The sequence below is a fragment of the Solanum verrucosum genome, unplaced genomic scaffold (genome assembly GCF_900185275.1).
Source record: "Solanum verrucosum unplaced genomic scaffold, falcon-dt-bn FXZP01000180.1, whole genome shotgun sequence".
Lineage (NCBI taxonomy): Eukaryota > Viridiplantae > Streptophyta > Magnoliopsida > Solanales > Solanaceae > Solanum > Solanum verrucosum.
The window spans coordinates 1,625,757-1,651,367 of NW_026020402.1; the positions used below are offsets into that span (position 1 = coordinate 1,625,757).

The 25,611-nt window shown below is 36.0% G+C and overlaps 2 protein-coding genes across 2 annotated transcripts in view; both read right to left on the minus strand.

Moving 5' to 3' along the window:
• The window catches only part of LOC125840269 (uncharacterized protein At2g23090-like), a 376,400-nt gene that overhangs the window by 249,807 nt on the left and 100,982 nt on the right, over positions 1–25,611 (minus strand). The gene's annotated exons all lie outside the window — the stretch shown is intronic.
• On the minus strand, positions 11,357–14,786 carry LOC125840112 (SKP1-like protein 4). The gene is made up of 2 exons (XM_049519087.1): positions 14,630–14,786; positions 11,357–11,583 (listed from the first exon to the last, which is right to left on the minus strand). Exons 1-2 carry the CDS (start codon positions 14,784–14,786, stop codon positions 11,357–11,359), a joined length of 384 nt encoding a protein of 127 aa, XP_049375044.1.

A 25,611-nucleotide genomic window follows, 5' to 3' on the forward strand; every position in this document is an offset into this window, starting at 1 on the left:
ATGACTAGAAAGATCTCATGATGACAAGGTAGACTCATGAATACATTATTCTCATTCTCATACTCACTTGCTCGAGTCTTGAAACAATTTTTTAGAATTTGAAGAAGGCTCCTCAAAAAGACAAAAGGGGATTTTCTGAAAAATGTTCGAAAGAACTCTCAAAACTTGACTCTCAACTCTACCTTGAATGTGATTTATGAATTCAAGGTTGTGATTTGTGATAGGAAAGGTCACATGATGCTTATGAATGATTTTAGATAGCTAAACATGAGAAAAGATTGAAAAACCAATATTTGAGAGTGGGTCCGCGACGCGGAGTGGCTTTTAAAATTTGGTTTCAAAAACGTCTTTTGAGGTAGAACACCTCGTGCCAGCTCCGCAACACTAAGCTGAACTTTCGAATCTAGGCACTAGGTGCGCGACACGCGACCACCTTCAAATTTCGTTCGACAAAATTTCTTCTTTGTTTTCTAACCCCAATTTGCCTAACTTCGATTCTTTTTCTCAATCTCTCTTTAGATTTAGATACCCAGCACATGAACACAAAAACCTACTCATAAACAACTCTAAAATCGACATGATTTCATCAAGAACTCAATAATCTCATCAAAACTCAAGAACTAAAGACAATTTCAAGAACATAATTCAAGAACATCATACTTTCAACTTTCTAGAACGAACTTAACGTTGAAATTAACATGATTGGCGTGTGGGTGAACAAAACCCAACACTATGGAAGCTTACATACCTGAAAGAACCATCTTCTTGCAGCACTTGAAGGAAAACCTTTGAAGAAGAACCCTAGCCTTAGCTTTTTCTTGAATTTCTTGAGCGTCGAATCTTTGGAGTGAATGAGAGGGTTTAGATTTAAGAAAACTGATTTTCTACACATTTAGGGCAATTTAGATGACCTCTTAAGGGATTTTAAGACTAAAACACCCCTAAATAAATAATTAAAACGAGCTTGGGAGTCGGAAAGATCTTTCACCAGGCAGTGAGGTCTATGTTCGCTCCGCGTCACGGAGCTGCTGCCAGGTTTGCGTGACGTTAGTAAATCCGTCATAACTTTTTACTCAGAGCTCGGAATTGAGAAAACTCAGTGGCGTTGGAAAGAAGACTCGAAGTGATTTAATTTAATATCGTGTAGCTCACCTAACTCATCTTGTACTAGGAATTATGGTCGATTAAAGTTGACCCAAAACTTAAGAAAAACTAGGAATGACTTGAATGCTTTTCTCTTAGGTTCTTCTTGGAACTCAAGGTGCAACATCTAGTGACCTTAATACTCAAGAAATTTTAAATTCCTTGCAAAAATATCACTCACTATGAAGAACGGTTCGAGTCTTAGCTCAAAAAATTTCTGGGGTGTTACAATATCTCCCCCTTGGGATCATTGGCCTCGAATGACGACTAGACTGGGTATGTAAATGAGTTACTCTTACTAAGGTCTGTGTCTAATGTTCTGCTCTTACTATATTCAAGCTTAACCCAAATACTTAAGTTCGGATTCTATACTTCTCTAAGAGAATCTCATCTCAAACTATTACTCTTTACCACCACATTCAATCTTAGTACTCTAACAACTCCATGGACTCTTACTAACTAAATCCTTCGGAACCAACTAAGGGCTCTCATTTAACTATTTCTCATAGTAAAACCTCATCCTCTTTATTTACAAGCTTAGATGGAACTATCACACCATCACTATCACGATAAGAATATCAACCTCCTCTTTCTAACATCACTTCATTACTAAAAGGACCTCCAAAAGGATATCTCCCATACTCTTTGGAACTCATTACTATCTTACTCTCAAACAGTTGACTTGATTTCTCTTCTCGTCATCTCCTCCTTAGGTCTAAGCCTGACACTTGAAATCTATGGACCTATTCCACATTAACAACTCAATTATGCTATCTAGGCACACATGGAAAATCATAACTTAATTGGAACCTCATCCGGGAACGTACCGTCTTGGGACACCTCTTAATGCTCTTGTTACTCTTGTGACTTAGCCACACTTCACTGCCCTTATCTAAACGTTAGGGTCTCTCACTTGTACCACTCATATCTATTACAGCTAATCACCTTGATTTCTTCAAGTCTTCTAGATCAAATCTTAAGACTAACATCATCACCCTCATGTTGCCATTCCTTTTATCATGACACACATCTCAAATTCAATCTTAATGTTCATGTCTAAACCCGAATATTAATATGATTGCTCACATACTATACTAACTTACAACTACTAGATACAAATTCAAAAGCACTCGTCCACTAGGACCTTATGACAAATAGTCAATCGTCACCTCTTACTCTTCATACTTACAATTACTATCATCTTCGACTTCGCAACATAAGTACTATTAACTCATTCACTTTATATCAATGCCTAATTAGTTCTACTACACTTTGAATATTATGGGCTCTCCCTCAAAATCATAAGCCTAGCTTAGATTTATAACCTCATGAATACTCTTGCTCTTCTATTCACCACTTACACTTAGTCATTTCCTACACAATGACACTTCATCACCAACTCCTTTCTATCTACAACACACTCTACCTCATATGATGGAATCTTCGCAACTCATCACTTCTTAGTCTGCCCATAAGGGAAAATTCCTCATTACTAACTTACTAGGTACATGACTATAGTAACATAGCTTGTCACAACACCATCTCCCTTACTTAGATTACTAAACCTCTACATACTTTCCTCTAACTCTGGGCTCTTTCACTACTACTGTTCATGATATCATAACTAATGTTACCCTTCAGGGTGAAAATACTACCCAAGCTCTAAACATACTTCGTCATAAGGATCTCAGCTGAAACAAGGCTTAAGAAATAGAGTACAACTCGTTATTAGCTCAAACGCACGATTCAAGCCTCTCTGGAGTCTCATGACTTTCTCAAGACTCTTGCTAAGAACAACTCATGCACTAAGGACTGACTTTTCTATTCAACCACCTCTAGTATGATGGGTAGTCGAATGAATAATTCTGAAAAACGCACGAGTTAGAATAAGTCTTTATGGCATAGCTCTATTGCACGATTAAGAGTATGAAAGAAGGAAAACTTTCTTAAATGTCTATAGTCCCTAATTTATAGAAGTGGAGCCCTCACAACCATAAATAAGATCCTACTTGACACGGCTTCATAGACACCCTAGGACACTTAAACTCTGTGCTCTGATACCAAGTTTGTCACGACCCAAGTCTACACCCTGGACGTGGACGGCACTTAAGAACCATTGCTGGTCCCCAAGCAAACCCTCATCTTGGTTGACTACAAACGGAAGACTAACTTAAGCATGCAAAAGCTTAAAACTGAATAAAATTCAATAAACTCAACTTTTCAAAACTTTAACTCAAATGAACAACTAAGAATAAAAATAATATATTCAACTCGCCCTAAATTAGGAAACTTAAGTCTTTAAAACATTTAATAAAATAAATGAATAATACATATTTCTCAACAATACTGATCTAACTGATAAAGATGGAAATCGGGACAAGACCCACGACATCCTGACTAAACTGAAAAGTAAATAAAATCCTCTGAAAATAATGAGGCTCACCATAGCTAACTCGAACATCTGAATGTATCAACGAAGCCCATGTTGATGATCCCGAATACATGTGTCTGCATCATGAGAAGATGCAGGCCAAATGGCTCAGTACGTGGAATATACGAGCATGTAAGAGGAAATCTAAAGCATAAACATAAGCTTGAAACTTGTTAAAAAGGAAACATACTTACCTCTTCTCAAACTCACTCAACTTAAGAAATACTCAAGGATACTCAAAACTACTCAAACTTACTCAACTCGGATGTACTCAAGGATAAGATACTCAACGTAGAGATTATATACTCAAGTCAAAGACATAATATTCGACTCTAGGTACTCAACTCTAGATACTCAACTCAATATGACTGAACTCATTTCAATATAAAGCAATTTAAAACAAGTGCAATATAAAGAAACAAACTATTTAAAAACATGTTGTCAACTCTGTATGTATGCAAGGATACAACATAACTCTGAAATGTATGTAAAAATACAATTAATTGTGTATATAAGAATACAATAACTTCTGTGGGAGATTCTCTAACCGACAACCATCACTATGAGCCTAAGTGATGGTACAACATTTTACCTCACATTGCCAAGGACCGTTATGTACCTTGCCATCAGTATAGAACCTGAACTACTAAGTGGGTCCACTAGTGTATGCTAAAAAGCACTAAGGAATCATCTAAAAAGTATGATCATTTTTATGCCCATGATGGCTACATGATTTATGGAGACTTGAGTTATCTGAACTCGCATCCTCATATCAGTACTCAATACTACTCCCAAAATATACTTAGCTCATATGTTTGTAAAAACAAAACTCTTCTGTTATTTGAGATAATTGCTCAAAAACATAGCTCAAAGGCTCTCTTGGAAATCAAGGTTTCCTCTCTTGCTTTATTGTGAAAGCATTTACTCTTTAACTGAAAACTAGCCCAAAGCCTCTTTACTGAAAAACTAGCTCAAAGGCTCTTTATTGAAACACTAGCTCAAAGGCTCTTTTGAAAATCTCAGTTTTCCGTTCTTATTTAAATGTGAAAACATTTTAAACTCTTTTGGGAATACATAGTCCCCATATACTTTTGAAGAAATGAACGTCAACTTTACTCTTTACTGAACTCAAAACTTAAGTCTTAAAACAAAGTTTAAACATTTGTAAAAGACTCCTTAAAATATGGTTCATGCCGAATGATGGGCATGAACGACTCAATGCAAGGTTTTTAATAACCATAGTTAGAACTCAATACTTGGGAACTCAAGAACTTCAATGATACTACTCATCTCAAAATTGTTTGACTTATAGTGTTCATGCGGGATTATGGGTATGAAATTTTCAACTCAAGGACTCAAAGTGTAACATCTCGCACCTAGAAATGACTTTCAAGATTTTAAAATATGAAAATATTGATTTTTGGAAATAATAAGGAAATTTGGAAATTGTCTAACTTAAGAAAGTGAGTTTTGGTCATTTTCAAACGGCCATAACTCCTAGCTCAGGAGGAGTTAGGAGCAGATCTTGATATGGCTGGAAAGCCCTAGGAGATTTCTTTCCAACCCCGCCAAGATTTCACGATTTCGACATTGTATGAGTGAGATATATCTTTCGAAAGTTGGGTTGTTGGATTAAGGAAAGTCTTAATCCGGATTTAGGGAAGGGCAAAGTAGTCTTTTCTCTAATTAATTTCCTAAATGATTTTAGGGATTTATTGGGGTAATACCATGACTTAGTCAGTTTGGAAAATTGAGTAATATGCTTAGGGCTTGGAGAAGAGAGAAAAGAAGAAAGAAAGGGAGAAAAAGACAAGAATTCGTCTAGATCATCCAAGCTTGCGAGTGGAATTCGTCGGGCGTGATACATATTAAGGTATGTGAGATATTTTAGTGATGGGTTAGTTAACCCACACACCAAATTGTTTCAATTCAGCGATTTGGAGTTGTTTACATGTTAAGAAGTGAAGTTCTTGAAGAACATTGTTGAATTCTAGTTGGTTGATTGTTGAATACCCAGTGTTGATTTGGTTCGCGTTTCCAGGTTGTTTTTCGAGTTAAATCTATAGGGTATTGAGGGCACTAATGATCCTAAGTGTTTGGGGAAAGAACCATAGAAGTTTAAAGGGTTTAGAGATGAAAAATGAAGGAGAAAAGTCGGAGTTTGCTGGGCAAGGGGTTGGGGAGTCGCGCCTCTCAGAGCACCCCACTTCAGAGTCTAAAGTTTGGCCTCTGGGCGACGCGCCAACCAGAGCGCCACAACTTCAGCTTTGAAGTTTGTGCTCTGGCGCCCCACGCCTCTCAGAGCACCCCACTTCAGAGTCTAAACTTTTGCCTCTGGGGCGACGCACCAGCCAGAGCGCCACAACTTCAACTCTGAAGTTTGTGCTCTGGCGCCCCACGCCTCTCAGAGCGCCAAGGACGCCAGTTTACCTCATTCTTCCCCCACCTTTTCGTACTAGTTCCTAAGTGATGTATCTATATTTTCTAGTTGTTTACAACACTCTAAGGTACATCTAAACATCATGAAATCATCCGTAAATATGAGATCATGAACCTTGAATCCATAATCCAATTCAAGGAAAGTTAAGATCAAAGTCAAAGAAGTTAAGAGTCAAGTCTAGAAGTTAAGAAGCAAGTCAAAGCAAAGTTTGCTAAAGTTTTCAAGAGTCTTTATTAAATGTTTAAACTTCGTTTTTAGGCTCAAGTTTCAAGTTAAGCAAAGAGTAAAGAGTTGAGTTCATTTCTCAAAAAGCTATAAGGGGACTAAGTATTCCCAAAGAGTTTATAAATGTTTCACATTTGAGCAAGAAAGGGAACATCGATTCCAAGAGAGCTTTTAAGCTAAGTTTTGAGTAATTATCTCAATTCAAAGAAAGAGTTTTATTTTTACAAACATATGAGCTAAGTATATGTGGGGATGCGAGTTCATATTAACTCAAGTCTCCATAAACCATGTAGCCATCATGGGTAGTAAAGGATCATACTTTTTAGATGACTCCTTAAGATTCTTTTAGCATAGACTAATGGACCCACTAAGTTAAACGTTTTATATGATGGCAAAGTATAGGACAATTTTGGCAGCGTGGGCAAGACACTGTATCACCACTTAGGCTCATAGTGGTGGTTGTCGGTTAGAGAATCTCCCACAAAAGTTATATTACTTTTATATTTAAGTAAAGTTGAGTTTGTTATTGCTTTATCTTTAACGAACTAAGTTGTTTACACTGTTTTACAAGATTTATATATATTGCATGTGTCTTATTGCTTTATATTGAGTTCAGTTGTTCACGAGTTAAACAGAGCCAAGGTAAGTGGTCCTTTGTCCTCCTTTCAAGCTTAAGTTTTTGTTTTGATTTCCAACTTGCATACTCGTACATTGAATGTACTGATGCCAGTTGGCCTGCATCTTATTATGATGCAGACACAGGTAACCAGGATCAGCATCCAGCACGCCATTAATCCAGTTGAGCACTCCAGAGTCAGTAGTGAGCCTCATTGCATTCTGGAGGATTCTATTATTTCGCTTTCCTTGTTTTGCTTTATTAGGATGTTGTGGGGTATGTCCCAACATCCATCTCAGTATTATAGACGCTTCATAGATAGTCATACAGTAAGTATTGAGTCTCTCATCTATGTATTTGCAGATACTTTGTTTTGAGACATAAGTTGTCATTTTGGCTAAGATGTTATCATTTAAACTATTGCATTGAGTTTATTCTGTTGAGTTAAGTCTTCCGCTGAGTTAAGTAAGCCAGGCCAAGGGTCCGCTTGGGGACATCAACGGTCTCCGAGTGCCGACCACGTCCAGGGTGTAGGCTCGGGGTGTGACACAAAGATACTTCTCAAAAAGGATCAGGAACTCAATACTTAATGGCTTAGAACTTGAAGAAACCACTTCTCTGAAGGATGCTCAACTTACGAAGTTCATGCGGAATTATGGGCATGAAACAACTCGACTTGATGGTCTACATAACAATAAGGATCTCATGTATGCGACTCTTCTTATGGAACACAAAAACCTACACAAAAACAACTTTAAAATCGACATGATTTCATCAAGAACTCAATAATCTCATCAAAACTCAAGAACTAAATCCAATTTCAAGAACATCATACTTTCAACTTTCTAGAACGAACTTAACGCTGAATTTAACATGATTGGCGTGTGGGTGAACAAACCCAACACTATGGAAGCTTACATACCTGAAAGAACCATCTTCTTGCAGCACTTGAAGGAAAACCTTTGAAGAAGAACCCTAGCCTTAGCTTTTTCTTGAATTTCTTGAGCGTAGAATCATTGGAGTGAATGAGAGGGTTTAGATTTAAGAAAACTGATTTTCTACACGTTTAGGGCAATTTAGATGACCTCCTAAGGGATTTTAGGACTAAAATACCCCTAAAGAAATAATTAAAACGAGCTTGGGAGTCGGAAAGATCTTTCACCAGGCAGTGAAGTCTGTGTTCGCTCCGCGTCGCGGAGCTGCTGCCAGGTTTGCGCGACGTTAGTAAATCCATCATAACTTTTTACTCAGAGCTCGGAATTGAGAAAACTCAGTGGCGTTGGAAAGAGGACTCGAAGGGATTTAATTTTCTATCTCGTATCTCACCTAACTCATCTTGTACTAGGAGTTATGGTCATTTGAAGTTGACCCAAAACTTGAGAAAAACTAGGAATGACTTGACTGCTTTTCTCTTAGGTTCTTCTTGGAACTCAAGGTGCAACATCTAGAGACCTTAATACTCAAGAAATTTTAAATTCCTTGCAAAAAATCTCACTCACTATGAAAAACGGTACGAGTCTTAGCTCAAAAAATTTCTGGGGTGTTACATAACTCATAATAAATGATTATATACTCCCTAATTAACAATGAGTTACTTAATAGGAAAAAGAGAAAAAGTTTAAATTTATCTATACAATACTCGAAATTGTTCAATTTTGACTTTCGTTACAATTTTTTGTCTAACCCTACTTGTGCGACCAAGTAAAAATCTCATTTTTTTCCTTGATCGTTTATTTATATGTAAAAATTTATCAAAACTATAACAGAGTATTATATATGAATCCATAATTTTAAATTAACGAAAATTAAGTAATAAATTCGTCTCTATATTCTCCCATATATGTGAGCTTCTTAATTAATGCACTAATTTATTCACGGAACGAGGCAAAATTGTACATCTTTCTGCATTACATATCTTTATTTAAATGCATATGTTAGACCAAGAATGAGGCAAAATTGAACTCTTTGTAATCTAGCTTAAAATTAAATGTACGTTTTATTATATGATACTTATAATTAGCAAAGTTGAATGAATTTTTTATTACAAAAATAATTATTTTAACATTTTCTACTCTTTGTTATCTAGCGTAAAAGGAGGAAAAAAACATTTATGATGAGTTACTATTACTAACCACTCTTGTGGATGGTCAAATAAATTTCAACTTCAAATTATAGAAAATGTGAATAAGTTATCCTCCAAATTTGTTCAAACATTTGATAAATTATTAAACCTGAGCAATCTCAATTATCTAAAACTTCTTATTACTTAGTAAAGTTCAATGATTTGGTTACTACAAATTACAAATTACAAAACCCAGTTAGGTAAATTTAAATGATTTATGTATAAAAACTGAATAATTTTTATGCTGCAACAAATAATCTAGTAAAAATAAAATAAAAACTATGTTATCACGTGTGAAATCTAAAGTATTCTGTTTTTTCAAGTTTCATACGTGAATTATTAGGTATGAGAGTTTTCTGCCTAAATTGTGATCAACTATTTATCAAAACCTACCTCAGATCATCTATATATTGTTCCCTTATTCTACCTGAAATATCACCACCATTAAAATAGAAAAATTGAATAATTGTGAAAATCCATAAACATGTCTTTGGAAATGCCTTCCTCCGAATGTTTCTTCCAGTATTCAATCACTTTAATTTGGTCATTGTTTTGCTATGGACATTAGGCAGGGGAATGACGTTTGAAAAACAATCGTCTTCAATCATATTCTTGATAGCTTGTGACCTTACGACTATCGCCTAGTCCAGTACAAATACCTTACCATCACAAGTCTTTAAAGTTAAAAACTTTGTTAAACAAGACATGATGATAAAAATATATTTGAATAAGAGATGTTAATTTATTTTTGTTGAGAATATTATTGAAAGGAGATTTAAATGATTATAATGTCTGAGAGGTTTGAAGGGCTTAATTTATAGAGCATTAGGTTTTCACTGTTCTAGTTGAAGTAGAAAGTCAAAACGGGGAAAAAAAGTTCGTGGGAATATTTATGGAGACTATTGCTTAAAAACAAAAAAAAATCTTGTAATTGGATATAATGGGTGTTTGAAAAATCCAATCTTTATCACTCAGAACATATGTAACAGATAGGAAGATGGTGATAGGTACAAGAAAGCTTTTGTTGTGTATCGTTTTGTAAAAGCTGAAGTTATTATAACTTTGGAGAATGGTGTTTGAATAGTTGTAGACACATCTTTAATCTATCACAAAGTTTTCTTTTTTTATACCCTAAACAAGAGGAAAATTAAAACTCTACCTAATTTTCTCAAATAATATAACTAGCTTTAATTTCTTTCCAACTAACCTTCTTATTCGTGATTTTTTTAAAAGACATGTAAAGAGAAAAGTCTAATATTTAATATGAGACGGAGGAAGTAACGTTCATCATATTATTTTGTTTGTATGTTAATTGTCCTCCCAACATGAACGATATAAGTGGAGAGACTATTCTAGGTCTTAAGATTTAGAGAGAAAAAATGCTTCATTACCCCATTCAACTATAACACATTTTTTAAAAGACATAGGAACTTTGCAGAGGTCCTAGCACCCCCTTAAATAATTTAAACGTGGCAAAAATATCCCAAATTTCGGTCAATCTCACGTACAAGAAAGAAAGTGCATACACACATCAACTATTACCTACCACGTGCCAATTATTTTTTAATTTTATTTTCATTTATTTCTCATTCTATTTTTTTAACAAAAAATCTTCTTTACTTCTTCAATTGTTAATGTGCGTTGGACTGCTGCAAATCCAACCGTTTTCCTCCTCTTCGCCGCCGCCGACTTCACTGCTATAACTCCATTTCAACCATTTAATTTTTCTATCATCCAATCATAGTTGTATGGGGTAACGAAGAAGGTCATGTAATCTAAATTATTTGAATCGGATATCTATTGAAATCTGTCATTAAAATGTTTCCAACCTCAAATTCATAATTTAATCTGTCGCAAATGTGAATTAGTCATTTCTAGTGAATATACAATATATTAAAAGAATTAAAACATCGAAAGTTGCTCAGATATATATCTAATTTAGGACTATTTAGAGGAAATTTGAGTGAATAATGTATCTAAAAGGATAATATTTTTTCTCAAATAACATAACAAGCTTTAATTTCTTTCCAATATAATTTATAAATCATTCAAAACCGAGCACTATTTCTTCAAAAAGGAACAACACAAGATAGAACTAACAGAAATAAAATAACAATAAAAATAGGATATAGCTAAGGAAATAAGGGAAATAATATAAAATCATTCAAAAGCCCAAGCATTATCTCTACGTACCTCCTCTTCTTCCTCTGGAGTATAATCATTCACGATACCAAATACTTCACGTATTTCCTCTATTGGTTTCCCTTTGATCCTATCAGCAAATTCTTGGATTATTACCTCCTTCAACTGCTTATCATCAAAAAAATTAGCAGCCAAGAGAACACCAACTAATTTTGATTGGCTCATCTTCAAGAAATCCTAATCAAAACTCTTTAACTGATCTTCCGTAACACCTTCTTCCGAATATTTCTTCCAATATTGAACAACTTTGGTCATCGTTTTGCCATCAACATTAGACAAGGGGATGACATTAGAAGTACTATCCACATCTTGTACCCTGTTCTGGATAACTTCTGACCTCACAGCTACAGCCTCATTGAGTTTGAATTCCTCACCATCGCTAGTCTTGAAAGTTATGAGTTTTTCTGAAGACATGACAAAGAAAATAGAAAGAGCTATGAATGAATGATTTCAATACATGAAACTAGCTTGGTCTTTTATAGTGTATTAGGTTTTAATTACTTTCCAAAGTTGTGGTAGGAATATGGAAAGTTAAATACTGCACTGACCAAAATTTATTTTTTTTCCTTTTTTGAAGTTTAATTAATTTGCTTTTTAAATCTACCTATTATGTCTTAAATTATTATGATAATGATATAATTTAAAGTAACAAGGAAAGTTCTAAACTCATTGTTTCTTTAATCATCTACTAGAAGACGAGTCATTTCTGATAGTTATTAAAATCGCTTTGTTTGAGTACATTTCCGATAAATGTAATCGGGAAACTAAAACAATAGAATGACCATTTGATCATTTACTGATTATGTCTATGTCTTCTCAGATCTTCTTCGGGCAATTGGGTAAGTTTAAATAAATAAAATTAGACATAGTCGCAACTATACATTATTTTGAGTGAATATATCTAGAGAATAGAAATGTTGAGAGTAGCTAATGATATCTAAATGTTGGATTGTTTAGTGGATACTTGAATCAAATGTCCATTGAAATCATTCATTAAAAGCTTTTGAATCTCAAAATTTAAAATTTGATCTACCGCAAATTTAAATTGATCATTTCTAGTGAAAATATAATATACTAAAAGAATCGAAACATTGAGATTTTTTCATATGTATAATTTAGGACTATTTAGAGGAGATTTAAGCTAGTCGGTATTGAAAAAAAATCAACTCATGAGGAAGATGCATTGTAATGTATAAATATTATGTAATTGTGTTTGTGATTATTTATACATATCTAATGTATAGATATACATCATGCATATACAATCTTACACTATTCATATAATATTGATACATTACATATACATTCAGCCATTTAATTAAATAAGAATTTGGTCAATGATACATTTACTTGAGAAGCCAAAGTAAATATTGCCCTTTGGAATATTACTAGTATATTTTCATACAATTGTAACAATTGATTTGTTCTATTGTAATATTTTAGGCTCATCCACTATCACCTTGCAAGAAGCACTATATATTGTGCAAAATGAAAGATGATACATATATACATTCCTCCAATTAATATTTTTGAGTGTCTTCACCCAGTGTTTAATTACCGCATTAAAGTTTAATTAATTTGAATTCACGCCAAGTAGGATCTCACTCAGACTATAGCGCTTTTTCTATACATTCTTGCAATAATTTTTCTTTTTATCAAGTCAATTGGATATGCTTTGAATGGAAACAACTCAAAATTATTAAAAAATTAAATGTAGATATTTCTTTTTGATATATCAAATTAATCTTTTAACCATTTGTCAGTGTACCTAAGTCTGCATCAGTAAAAGATGCAGCACATCCGGTGGAAGGAATCTAAGTACATATGAAATTGTACTGTATGTAAAATTGTGGAATGAAACATAACATATATATCAAGATAAGTGTAAACAGCTAGCATAATCATAGTCGTGACATATGAAGGTTAAGAGATGAGGTCGTTCAGAATGCCTTAGGGATACCTTTTTTATCATATTTTAGTTTATTATGAGAGGTTAATAGTGTAACCGATACAAACCGTCATGTGAGCGAATGGAGTTTGATTTCAACCCGATCAACTAAGACATCTCATACCTTACCGAGTATGAGACATACGCGTACATATCATATTAATTCATAACTAGTCCTTACCATGAGCATAAAAGGACTCACTTGAACCAACTATACGATCCTTAATCTATGTTGACAAACGTAGTTTCAGAGTTCGTCATTTAGAATTATGCCTTTTCAATTGACTACTTAGCTCTCTTAAGCTCATATGATCATGGAATAGCCCGGAGACTTATATCCATAACATTTAGGAACCATAGCTCATAAATTTATTTCATATCATCACGTCATCATGTTACAGTTCATGTATCATCATTTTGCATTCATGAGAGACATATATCATATCATAATAATAAAGTGGTATAGAGAATCATAAGATAGCATCATAACGTCTTAAATTTGGGGACTTTCATAACTTATAGTTCTAAGGTTCATAATATAAGAATTCCAAGAAAATATTAAGAAATCACCAAAGAGTTATTAAGAAGTTATAAAGAAAATCATTAAAGTAGTTCTCAAGTTAAGAATTTCTTGTTTTAGTAATCATTCATAATTTCATGTAGAAAATCTTAGAAAACACATGTGTAAAAGAATTATGAAGAAATTAAAATGCTTTCATAGAGGAAATCTTGTAAAAACTCATGGGTAATAAAAGAATTGTGAAGAAATTGAAATACTTTCATGGAGAGTTCTTGGAAGTTCATGAGGAACAAAGAGCAATTCAAGAATATGGAGTTTCGTTCTAACCCTAATTCATTCACGAAGGATTCTTTTGAATCATGAAAACGTAGTTTATTGTGGAGAAGAACAAGGTGGAGATAGTCTTACATACTTTAATGATGAAACTTGATGAAGAACTTTGGAAGATGAACTTTGGCCTTGAATTTTTTTGAACTTCTTGAGCATAGGAATATATGAGTGAATGAGAGGATGTAATTATGAATAATTCAATTTTAACACTTTTAAAGTCATTTAGATAACTCCCTCCAAAAAGTTTCTAGACAAAAATACCCTCCAAAAAATAAAAACCGGAGTTGGAAGATGAAATTTCATTTAAATAGGTAGTGAGGTTTGCTTCCTCTCTGTCATGAACTGGGTCGCGGACTTCCACCAGGTTGGAGCATCTCTGATAAATAAGTCATAATGTCTTAGTACTTTGGACTCTCATTGACAAACGATAGATGGAGTTGGAAACAAGACTTTGTTGGGTTTAGCAAGGTGTGAATGGGAAATAAGAAGAGAAAATGGAAAAGTGGGGGAACCAATTTTGGAGGGAAAATGAAAAGTCATCGCCAAGTGAAAATGAAAAGTCATTTTTCCCATATTGGTAGAAGAAAGGATATTGTGGTCCTTATATTAGGAAACACTTCATTTAGTTCTTAAAGGGTTAAGAAGAAGGTGCCCTCTCGCACCGCCGTCGTCACTCGCTCAGCCTCGGCCTTGGTTTCGGCTTCGGCTTTGGATTTGGATTTGGATTTGGATTTGGATTTGGCAAATAATGTGATTGAACTAGGTCGCGGACTTCCACCAGGTTGGAGCATCTCTGATAAATAAGCCATAATGTCTTAGTACTTCGGACTCTCATTGACAAACAATCGATGGAGTTGGAAACAAGACATTGTTGGGTATAGCAGGGTGTGAATGGGAAATAAGAAGAGAAGATGGAAAAGTGGGGGAACCAATTTTCGAGAGAAAATGAGAAGTCATTGCAAAGTGCAAATGAAAAGTCATTTTCCCATATTGGTAGAAGAAAGGAAATTGTTGTCCTTATATTAGGAAACACTTCCTTTACTTCTTAAAGGGTTAAGAAGAAGGTGCCTTCTCGCGCCGTCGTCGTCGCTCGCTCGGCCTCGGCCTCAGCCCCGGCTTTGGATTTGGATTTTAATATTTTTGGACAAAATTTATTTAATCAATCTTGTTAATTCATTTCCTTTCTCTTATAAATTAATTCAAAATGTTAGTTAAATAACAGAATTAATTTGGCGCAACAGAATTTATTTAAAATTCACGTGTAACGGTAAAAACATTCTGAAGGGACCTATTCCTTTCAAAAAGTCGTTACTTTTTCCAAAAGACAACGTTCTGGAAAAAATGGGTTTGAATAGATTTGTCTGACTAGACGCGTTCCTTGCTGTAAATGGCTATAAATAATAGGTCTTTTTCCATTTTTAAAACATTGAAAATTTTTCCTCTCTACATACATTTTCTTACATAAACAAAATTGTCGATCAACTGAGTCTGTGTGTGCTCTTGTTGTTGTTCTTGCGCTCACTGAAGTTATCGAAGTTTGAGGTACCGCTACTTCTCTAACAGGTTAATCCATTTTATCTTTGTAGGAATTAATTTGCAACCTCGGGTACAGTGAGGGGATTAAATTTCTTAAGGAAACACAGTGGTTTCTATGGACTCGAATTAAAAGCATTCTGTCCATTTCATCTTTTTTTTTATATTTCTGTATTTTTGGCTAACCGAAATACATGAGATAACAATCTTAAGAAATTTCATAGTTTCTGTAGTTGAGGTTTCTGGAGATTAAACGTTTATGATTTTCTACTTTATTTGAATTTTTAAAATCATTCGATTAACAATTAAAAGAACATAAAAATTTTATCGTTAAATCAGAAACAGTCTGTGTAAGGATTTATTCTTTACTGTGAGTATTTCACATACTAAAATTGTTTTCCATTTGACAGAAAAATGACTAATTCAAGTCAAGTAAATGCTAGAACAGTAAGTACTGCAACAACATCGGTTGCACACAATCGTTCAACTGCTGCCCTAGCACCGGCTAAGAAACCTGCAAAGTTTTCTGGAGTCGACTTCAAGAGATGGCAGCAGAAGATGTTATTCTATCTGACTACGTTGAGTCTCCAGAGGTTCATTAATGAGAACGTTCCTATTATGTCGGATGAAACTCCGCCTGAAGAACGATTCTTGGTAACAGAAGCATGGACACATTTAGATTTTTTGTGTAAAAATTATATTCTGACTGGCCTGCAAGATGATCTGTAAAATATGTACAGTAATGTCAAAACCTCAAAAGAACTCTGGGATACTTTAGAAAAGAATTACAAAACAGAGGATGCCGGAATGAAGAAGTTCATTGTGGCAAAGTTTCTGGACTATAAGATGATAGACAGTAAGACCGCCGTCACCCAAGATTCAAGTATTACAGGTCATAATCCATGATCTCTTTGTTGAAGGTATAAATTTAGTTAATACCTATGTTGGAAATATTAAGTCGGTAACACCCAGTATCCAAAAATAGAGATTTCAGATATCTGGTGTTACAGGTGGCACTCACGGACACCATCCACGGACTGAAGATGGACTCACGGTCCGTCCTACAGGTCCGTGGTTCGAGACAGAAAGATTCCCCAGAACTCAGTCAGAAAATTTGGCTAAGTCCCGACTCACGAACAGACCCACGATCCGTGGTCTGTGTCCGTGGATCGAAACTTCCCTTAGCCAACCTCTGACACAAACTACGGTCAACCAGCACGGACCGTCATTCGATCCACGGTCCGTAGGTCTGACCGTAGATGAGGGTCAGCAACCAGTTAGCTAAAAAATATTGATGGGTCAACTTAAGATGGTCATAACTCTTAGCACAAAATGAATTATGTGTCCCATGACCTATGGTTAGATAGATAATTGAATTATCTTTCCAACGCCACCGCTTTTGCTAAATTTTGACCTCCGAGTAAAACATTATGCTCGTTTTAGTGAAACCCTGTCGGGCAGACTCGACCTACGGATCCAATCGACGGACCGTCGATTGAATGACGGCCCGTCAGTCCATTCCGTCAGTCACTCCGACAGTATTTAATTCAAGGGTCTTTTAGTCTTTTCCTATTTTGTTTAACCCCTAAGATACGTCGTTTAAACCCTAAATCATGAGGTTTTAATCTGTTTAAGCCTAGAAACATAACTAGAACTTACCTTAGTCAAAATCATTAATCAAAACTTAGAAAATTAGAATCAAGAAAGCAGAAAAAGGTCAAGAACCCTAGTTCGAGAACGCAGCAAGTTTCCTTCAGTTCCATCCTCGAAATTGAAAGATTTCTCCGTGGAATTCGTCTCCAGGTATGTGGGATTTCACTAGTGGGTTCCTTTCGCCCATTAGGTCCCTAGAATTAGTGAGATTCTTGATTCCATGATTATGAACAGACCTAGGGTTTCTAGAAACTCAACAGATCATCATGAATTAGTTATTTAAATGTTCCAAATCAGATTATCATGTTATTGCTTAGTTTCTTACATAAATTTCAGAACCCTAGCTATGTATTTCATTAGTTCTTGAATTACACATGCTAGGTCAGATATTTCAGTTATTCAGATATACATGCTCCAGTTTTATGCCACATTATCAGTATATTTCAGCATAAACCCTATTTTGAGTTATAAATCATGAGAAGCTTTTCTTTAAGGCAACGCTTGAGTTTTAAATTGAGTTTTTGAGCAAGTTAAGATGAGTTTTGAGAAAGAGCTTCTAAAACATGATTAGTATGACAATTGAGTAGGTCATCAATGTATGAATAATATGGTATCTAGCTATACCATTAATGTTTATGCGGTATGACTTCCCAAGTCATCAATGATCATAGAATATTATGATGTTGAATTGTTTTCTAAAAAGGAGTTTTCAAGTATGAGTATCTACATGTCAGTATTTTGAGCTATTCAGTATTTCAGTCATAATATATTCAGTTATACATGCCTCAGTTTAAGAATGCATCATTATCAGATTAATTGTTGCATTCTCAGTTTGCATGTTCAGTTTTGAGCTATCCAGTACTTTACAGAAATTCAGTCATAACCATTTAACCACTTAATTCATTGGGAGTAGCATAATACCGAGTTGGACTAAGGTTCAGCGTACCCATATAGTCCCAGAACTATGAGCCATGTAGGTGTAAGTCCCCTCTGTGGGCAATATCAGTTTAGTGATCACGCCAGCATGCCTCTATACCTCTGGCAGGGTATATTGGGTCCTCTCGATGGGGGGTATACATCGGACTCCACATTTAGCTCATGTGGTTTTATATCGATTATTAGTAGCTCCCACAGTTCAGCCAGACTCTATTGCATTGACCATATTTCAGTACAGTCAGTATTCAGTCTCAGCATGTTATAAATTTGGTCATTGCATCAGTTAGCTCAGTATTCAGTATTTTCAGTATCTATATCATGTTCAGATTATTTCATTACTTTATTGCTTTGTTCAGTTATATGTTATTTCAGTTTTACTTTATCCGGCATGCTCAGTACCTCTCAAGTACTGACGCATACGTGCGCTACATCTTCTCGTGATGTAAGTTCAGGTTCTCAGCATCCAGATCACGCTTAGATCGGTTCCCGATCTCCAGTCAGCAGCATCAGTGGTGAGTCCTCATTCTTCGAGGACAATAGTCATGTCATCTTTCAGTTTTCAGTCTTTTAGTTTCAGATTTTCTAGATCTAGTTGGGGCATGTCCCAGCACTTCTAGTCAGTTTAGAGGCTTATTTTCAGACATAGTTAGATTCAGCTTAGTATTTTGAGTTTGATATTTCTTTTGTATTAAACTCTCAGATTTGATATATTCAGTTATAGTATATGGGTATTCCCCATCCTTTCATGTTATTTATGATTTAGCTTCCGCATCAGTTTATTATCTTTAGTATGCTCATGATCATGCCAGCAGGGTTAGCTTAGGATCACTTGTGATCCTAGGTCCCGTGTCCGCGTCTCGGGGGTAGCTTGGGGCGTGACAAACTTAGTATCAGAGCATTAGGTTTAAGTGTCCTAGGATGTCTGAAAAGCCACACTAAGTAGAGTCTTTTTCATGGGTGTGAAGTCCACCACATCTAATGAGAGGGAGGCTACAAAGTGATTTTAGGAAAACCTCACTTTCTTGATATTCTTATCGTGCATTGGTATGATCTCCTTTCTAATCTATCGTTATGCGCTTAAGATCATGCCTCATCATAGAGCTTAGGCAAAGAATGCTAATGCACGCAATGCTAACGCAGTTCCTCTAGTCCCAGATCAAAAAGTTTCGAATAAAGAGTTTCGGAATGTCAATTCAGCTTTTGGCTCAGGTATGACCAACGAGAACAATCAGCAAGTTCCAGTTCCTACTAATAGAAATGGTGGATCAGTGGCAGCTAGAGTTTAAGATCTTTATAAGGATGAATCCGCCTGAGTTTTAGGGTCACAATTTGGTGAAGACCCACAAAACTTCATTGATGAGGTTAAGAAAATCTTTGGAGTGATGCAAATGACTGATAATGGTAGGGTTGAGTTGGCATCCTACCAGCTTAAGGGTGCGGCTCACATATGGTACACTCAGTGGAAAGATTCAGGGACTACTTTGTCTTTTGTAACTCCTTACATAGCAGTCCAATTCAGTGTTAGCCCAGAAACTCTTTCAGAACCTTTCTCAGTTTCTACTCCAGTCGGTGACCCAGTTATAGCTAGACGGGTATACAGAAATTATCATGTCACAGTCTCTCAGAAATTCACCTCAGCAGATCTTGTAGAGTTAGAAATGGTAGACTTCGATGTCATTCTAGGTATGGATTGGTTACATTCATGTTATGCCTCAGTTGATTGTAGAACTAGGATTGTTCGTTTCCAGTTTCCAGACGAACCAATCTTAGAATGGAAGGGTAGTAGCTTAGCGCCTATGGGTCGATTCATTTCTTACCTTAAGGCCATAAAGATGATCTCTAAGGGTTATCTCTATCATCTAATTCGGGTTAAGGATTTTAGTTCTGAATCCCCAACTCTTGAGTCAGTTCCTTTAGTCAGTGAGTTTCCAGAAGTGTTCCCAGAAGATCTTCCCGGAGTTCCTCCCGAAAGGGAAATCGATTTTGGAATAGATCTCCATCCAAATACCCAGCCTATCTCTATCCCTCCTGTAACACCCCGTATTCGAAACAGACAAAAATACAGATTTTGAGAAGTTGCAGGTGCAACTTACAGTCACCATCCACGGACCATAGGTTAGACCTAGGCCCATGCTGGTGGTCCGTGGTTCACCACTGCAACCCCACCCCAAACCAGCTCAGAAAATTGGCTAAGTCTCGACTCACGGACAGACCCACGGTCCGTAGATCAGACCACGGTCCGTGGTCTATGTCCGTGGATCGAGACCTCCCTTACCCAGCCTCTGACACAAAATACGGTCGACCAGCACGGACCGTCATTCGATCCACGGTCCGTAGGTCTAACCGTAGATGAGGGTCAGCAGCCAGTTAGCTGAAAAATATTGATGGGTCAACTTCAAATAGTCATAACTCTTAGCACAAAACGAATTATGTGTCCCATGACATATGGTTAGATAGAAAATTGAATTATCTTTCCAACGCCACCGATTTTGCTTAATTCTGACCTCCGAGTAAAATGTTATGCCTGTTTTAGTGAAGCCCTATCGGGCCGACTCGACCTACGGACCCGATCGACGGACCGTCAATCCATTCCGTCAGTCACTCCGACAGCAGTTAATTCAGGGGTCTTTTGGTCTTTTCCTATTTCATTTAACCCCTAAGATACGTCGTTTAGACCCTAAATCATGAGGTTTTAATTAGTTTAAGCCTAGAAACATAACTAGAACTTACCTAAGTCAAATCATTAATCAAACTTAGAAGAATTAGAATCAAGAAGGAGAAAAGGTCAAGAACCCTAGTTCAAGAACGCAGCGAGGTTTCTTCAGATCCAGCCCTGAAATCGAAAGATTTCTCCGTGGAATTCGTCACCAGGTATGAGGGATTTCACTAGTGGGTTCCTTTCGCCCATTAGGTCCCTAGAATTCAGTCAGATTCTTGATTCCGTGATTATGAACAGACCTAGGGTTTCTAGAATTTGAATAGATCATCATGAGTTAGTTATTTAAATGTCCCAAATCAGATTATCATGTTATTGCTCAGTTTATTGCATGAATTTCAGAACCCTAGGTATGTATTTCTTTAGTTCTTGAATTACACATGCTAGGTCAGATATTTCAGAATTCAGTTATACATGCCTCAGTTTATGAATGCATCATTATCAGATTAATTGTTGCATTCTCAGTTTGCATGTTCAGTTTCGAGCTATCCAGTATTTACAGAAATTCAGTCATAACTAGTTAACCACTTAATTCATTGGGAGTAGCATAATACCGAGTTGGACTAGGGTTTCAGCGTACCCATATAGTCCCAGAACTACGAGCCACGTAGGTGTAAGTCCCCTCTGTGGGCAACATCAGTTTAGTGATCACGCCAGCATGCCTCTATAGCTCTGGCAGGGTATATTGGGTCCTCTCGATGGGGCGTATACATCGGACTCCACATTTAGCTCATGTGGTTTTATATCGGTTATTAGTAGCTCCCACAGTTCGGTCAGACTCTATTGCATTGACCATATTTCAGTACAGTCAGTATTCAGTCTCAGCATGTTATAAATTTGGTCATTGCATTCAGTTAGCTCAGTATTCAGTATTTCAGTATCTATATCATGTTCAGATTATATCATTGCTCAGTATGCTTTGTTCAGTTATATGTTATTTCAGCTTTACTCCATCCTGCATGCTCAGTACCTTTCAAGTACTGACGCATATGTGCGCTACATCTTCTCGTGATGTAGGTTCAGGTTCTCAGCATCCAGATCACGCTTAGATCGGTTCCCGATCTCCAGTTCAGCAGAATCAGTGGTGAGTCCTCATTCTCCGAGGACAATAGTCATGAGTTTCTTTTCAGTATTTTTAGTGTTTAGTTTCAGTTTTGCTAGATGTAGTTGGGGCATGTCCCAACATTTCTAGTCAGTTTAGAGGCTTATTTCAGACATAGTTAGATTCAGCTTAGTGTTTTGAGTCTGATATTTCTTTTGTATTGAACTCTCAGATTTGATATATTCAGTTATAGTATTTGGGTATTCCCCATCTTTTCAGATTTATTTATGATTTAGCTTCCGCATAAGTTTATTTTCTTTAGTATGCTCATGATCATGCTAGCAGGGTTAGCTTGGGATCACTTGTGGTCCTAGGTCTCGTGTCTGCGTCTTGGGGGTAGCTCGGGGCATGTCCCAACATTTCTAGTCAGTTTAGAGGCTTATTTCAGACATAGTTAGATTCAGCTTAGTGTTTTGAGTTTGATATTTCTTTTGTATTAAACTCTCAGATTTGATATATTCAGTTATAGTATATGGGTATACCCCATCCTTTCATGTTATTTATGATTTAGCTTCCGCATCAGTTTATTATCTTTAGTATGCTCATGATCATGCCAGCAGGATTAGCTTGGGATCACTTGTGATCCTAGGTCCCGTGTCCGCGTCTCGGGGGTAGTTTGGGGCGTGACAAAGTCTATTCTCAATATTCACAAAATCTTTAATGCAAGATTGGTTGTGAATGATGCTTTTCAAGTGGTCACCATTATTGAGAAGTTACCTTCATTGTGGAAGGACTTCAAAAATTACTTAAAACATAAACGCAAGGAGATAACTGTTGAAGATCTCATGGTAAGGCTGAGAATCGAAGAGGATAACAAAGCCGCAAAAAAGAGGTCACGTGGTAATTCAGCAATATGTGGAGTAAATATTGTTGAAGAAGATCCCAAAAAATCGAAGAAAAGAAAAAGATCATCTGGTCCAAAGAGAAATCCTCCTAAGAAGAAATTCAATGGAAGTTGCTTCAATTGTGAAAAACGTGGTCATAGGGCTACTGAATGTTGGGGTCCCAAGAAGGACAAGAAGAAGGATCAAGCAAATTTGGTTGAATCCAAAGTAGAGATGGATGATCTTTGTGCAATGCTTTCAGAATGCAACTTGGTTGGAAATCCAAGAGAGTGGTGGATAGATTCTGGTGCGTCATGCCATGTTTGTACCAATAAAGAATTATTTTCATTATATACTCCAGCACCTACAGATGAGAAGTTGTTTATGGAAAACATTTTTGTTGCAAAGGTAGAAGGAACTGGCAAAGTCCTCTTAAAGATGACATCGGGCAAGGTGGTGGTTTTGAAAAGGGTCTTGTATGTTTCGGAATCTAACTAAGAACGGATTCAAATGTGTATTTGTTTCTGATAAAGTGTTAGTGGGAAAGAATAAAATGTATGTAGGAAAAGGTTACCTCACTAAGGGTTCTTTAAACTCAATGTAATTGCAGTTGATATGAATAAAGATTCTGCTTCTTCTTACTTGCTTGAGTCTAAATTTTTATGACATGAACGTTCGGGACAAGTTAATAACAAAACCTTGCGAAAACTGATTACCTTAAATGTTTTGCCTAAATTTGAGTGCAATAAATCAAAATGTCAAGTTTGCGTTGAATCTAAGTATGTTAAGCATCCTTATAAGTTTGTTGAAAGGAATTCATATCCCTTAGAACTGATTCACACAGACATTTGTGACATGAAGTCAACACCAACACATGGTGGGAAAAAGTATTTCATAACTTTTATTGACGATTGCACTAGATATTGTTATGTCTATTTGCTAAATGGTAAAGATGAAGCAATAGATGCATTTAGGCAATATAAAACTAAAGTTGAAAATCAGTTGGATAGAAAGATCAAAATGATCAGAAGTGATAGTGGTGGAGAATATGAATCTCTATTTGCAGAAATATGTTTGGAAAATGGAATCATCTATCAAACTACTGCACCCTACTCTCCACAATCTAATGGAATTGCGGAAAGGAAAAACCGAACTTTAAAGGAAATGATGAATGTCTTACTTATAAGTTCAAGTCTACCACAAAACTTGTGGGGGGGAAGCTATCCATACAGCAAATCGAATACTCAATAGAGTGCCTCACGCGAAGACACATGTTATTCCATATGAAAAATGGAAAGGTAGAAAACTCAACTTGAAATATTTCAAAGTGTGGGGGTGTCTAGCCAAAGTTCAGGTTCATATACCTAAGAGGGTGAAAATAGGGCCTAATAGTGTGGATTGTGTATTCATTGGATATTCCACAAATAGTAAGGCATGTCGATTTTTGGTTTATAAGTCCGAACATCCGGATCTTCATGATAATACGATAATGGAATCAGATAATGCTGAATTTTTTGAACATATCTATCGTATAAAGCTAGACTTGAGTCATCTAGTGGGGGGTCTAAACAACCTCGAGAATAACCAAAAAAGAATGAAACCAATGAAGAGAGTCCAAGGCCCAATAAACGTCAAAGGACAGCTACTTCATTTGGATCTGATTTTGTAACATTCCTTCTTGAAAGTGAGCCTCAAAACATTCAAGGAAGCGATATTGTCTAGCGACTCAACCTCTTGGAAGGAGGCTGTCAATAGTTAGATTGAATCAATCTTAAGCAATCATATTTGGGAGTTGGTTGATCTTCCTCCAGGGAACAAACCCTTGGGTTCAAAATGAATTTTCAAAAAGAAGATGAAAGATGATGGAACTATTGACAAATATAAAGCAAGACTTTTTGTCAAAGGCTTTAGACAGAAAGAAGGTCTTGATTATTTTGACACATACTCTCCAGTGACTAGGATCACATCAATTCGGATGTTAATTGCCCTAGTTGCAGTATACGGTCTTGAAATCCATCAAATGGATTTGAAAATCATCTTCTTAAATGGAGAGCTGGAGGAAGAGATTTACATGGAACAGCCTGAGGGCTTCGTAGTTCCCGGTAAAGAATAGAAAGTATGCAAACTTGTTAAGTCACTTTATGGACTAAAACAAGCACCGAAACAATTGCATATAAAGTTTGATCAAACCATGTTGTCATGGATTTAAGATCAATGAGTGTGATAAATGTGTTTACATTAAAGACACTCTGAATCAGAAAGTCATTCTATGTCTATATGTGGATGACATGCTGATAATGAGCAATGGCATTGTCAATGTAAAAGCAACTAAGCGTATGCTCGCTAGTAAGTTTGATATGAAAGATCTAGGAGTAGCCGATTTGATATTGAGAATTAAGATTCACAAAACTCCTAATGGTCTAGCATTGTCTCAAGCTCATTATATTCAAAAGGTACTTGAAAAGTTCAAGTATTTGAATTTCAAAAGGGCAAAGACCCCAATTGATGTGAACCTTAATCTTGCTAAGAATAAAGGTGAAAGTCAGTCTCAATTGGATTATGCCAGAGTATTGGAAAGTTTGATATATGTTATGAACTATACACGACCAGACATAGCCTGCGCTATAAGTAAATTGAGTCGATACACAAGTAATCCCAATCAAAATCATTGGTTAGCAATGAAGAGAGTTTTGGGGTACTTAGAAAACACTCAAAACTATGCTTTGCATTACAACAAATATCGAACAGTTCTTGAAGGATATAGTGATGCAAATTGGATTACTAGGTCAATTGAAACGAAATCCACGAGTGGATATGTTTTCACTATTGGTGGAGGAGCAATATCTTGGAAATCATCTAAACAAACACGT

Bases quoted from the DNA above. Each gene is read 5' to 3' on its own strand.
- LOC125840112 (XM_049519087.1), bottom strand. From the start codon at position 14,786: ATGGCTTATTTATCAGAGATGCTCCAACCTGGTGGAAGTCCGCGACCT. The intron at 11,584-14,629 runs GCACCTTCTTCT...TCATGTCTTCAG, and splicing joins GACGACGGCGGTGCGAGAGG to AAAAACTCATAACTTTCAAG.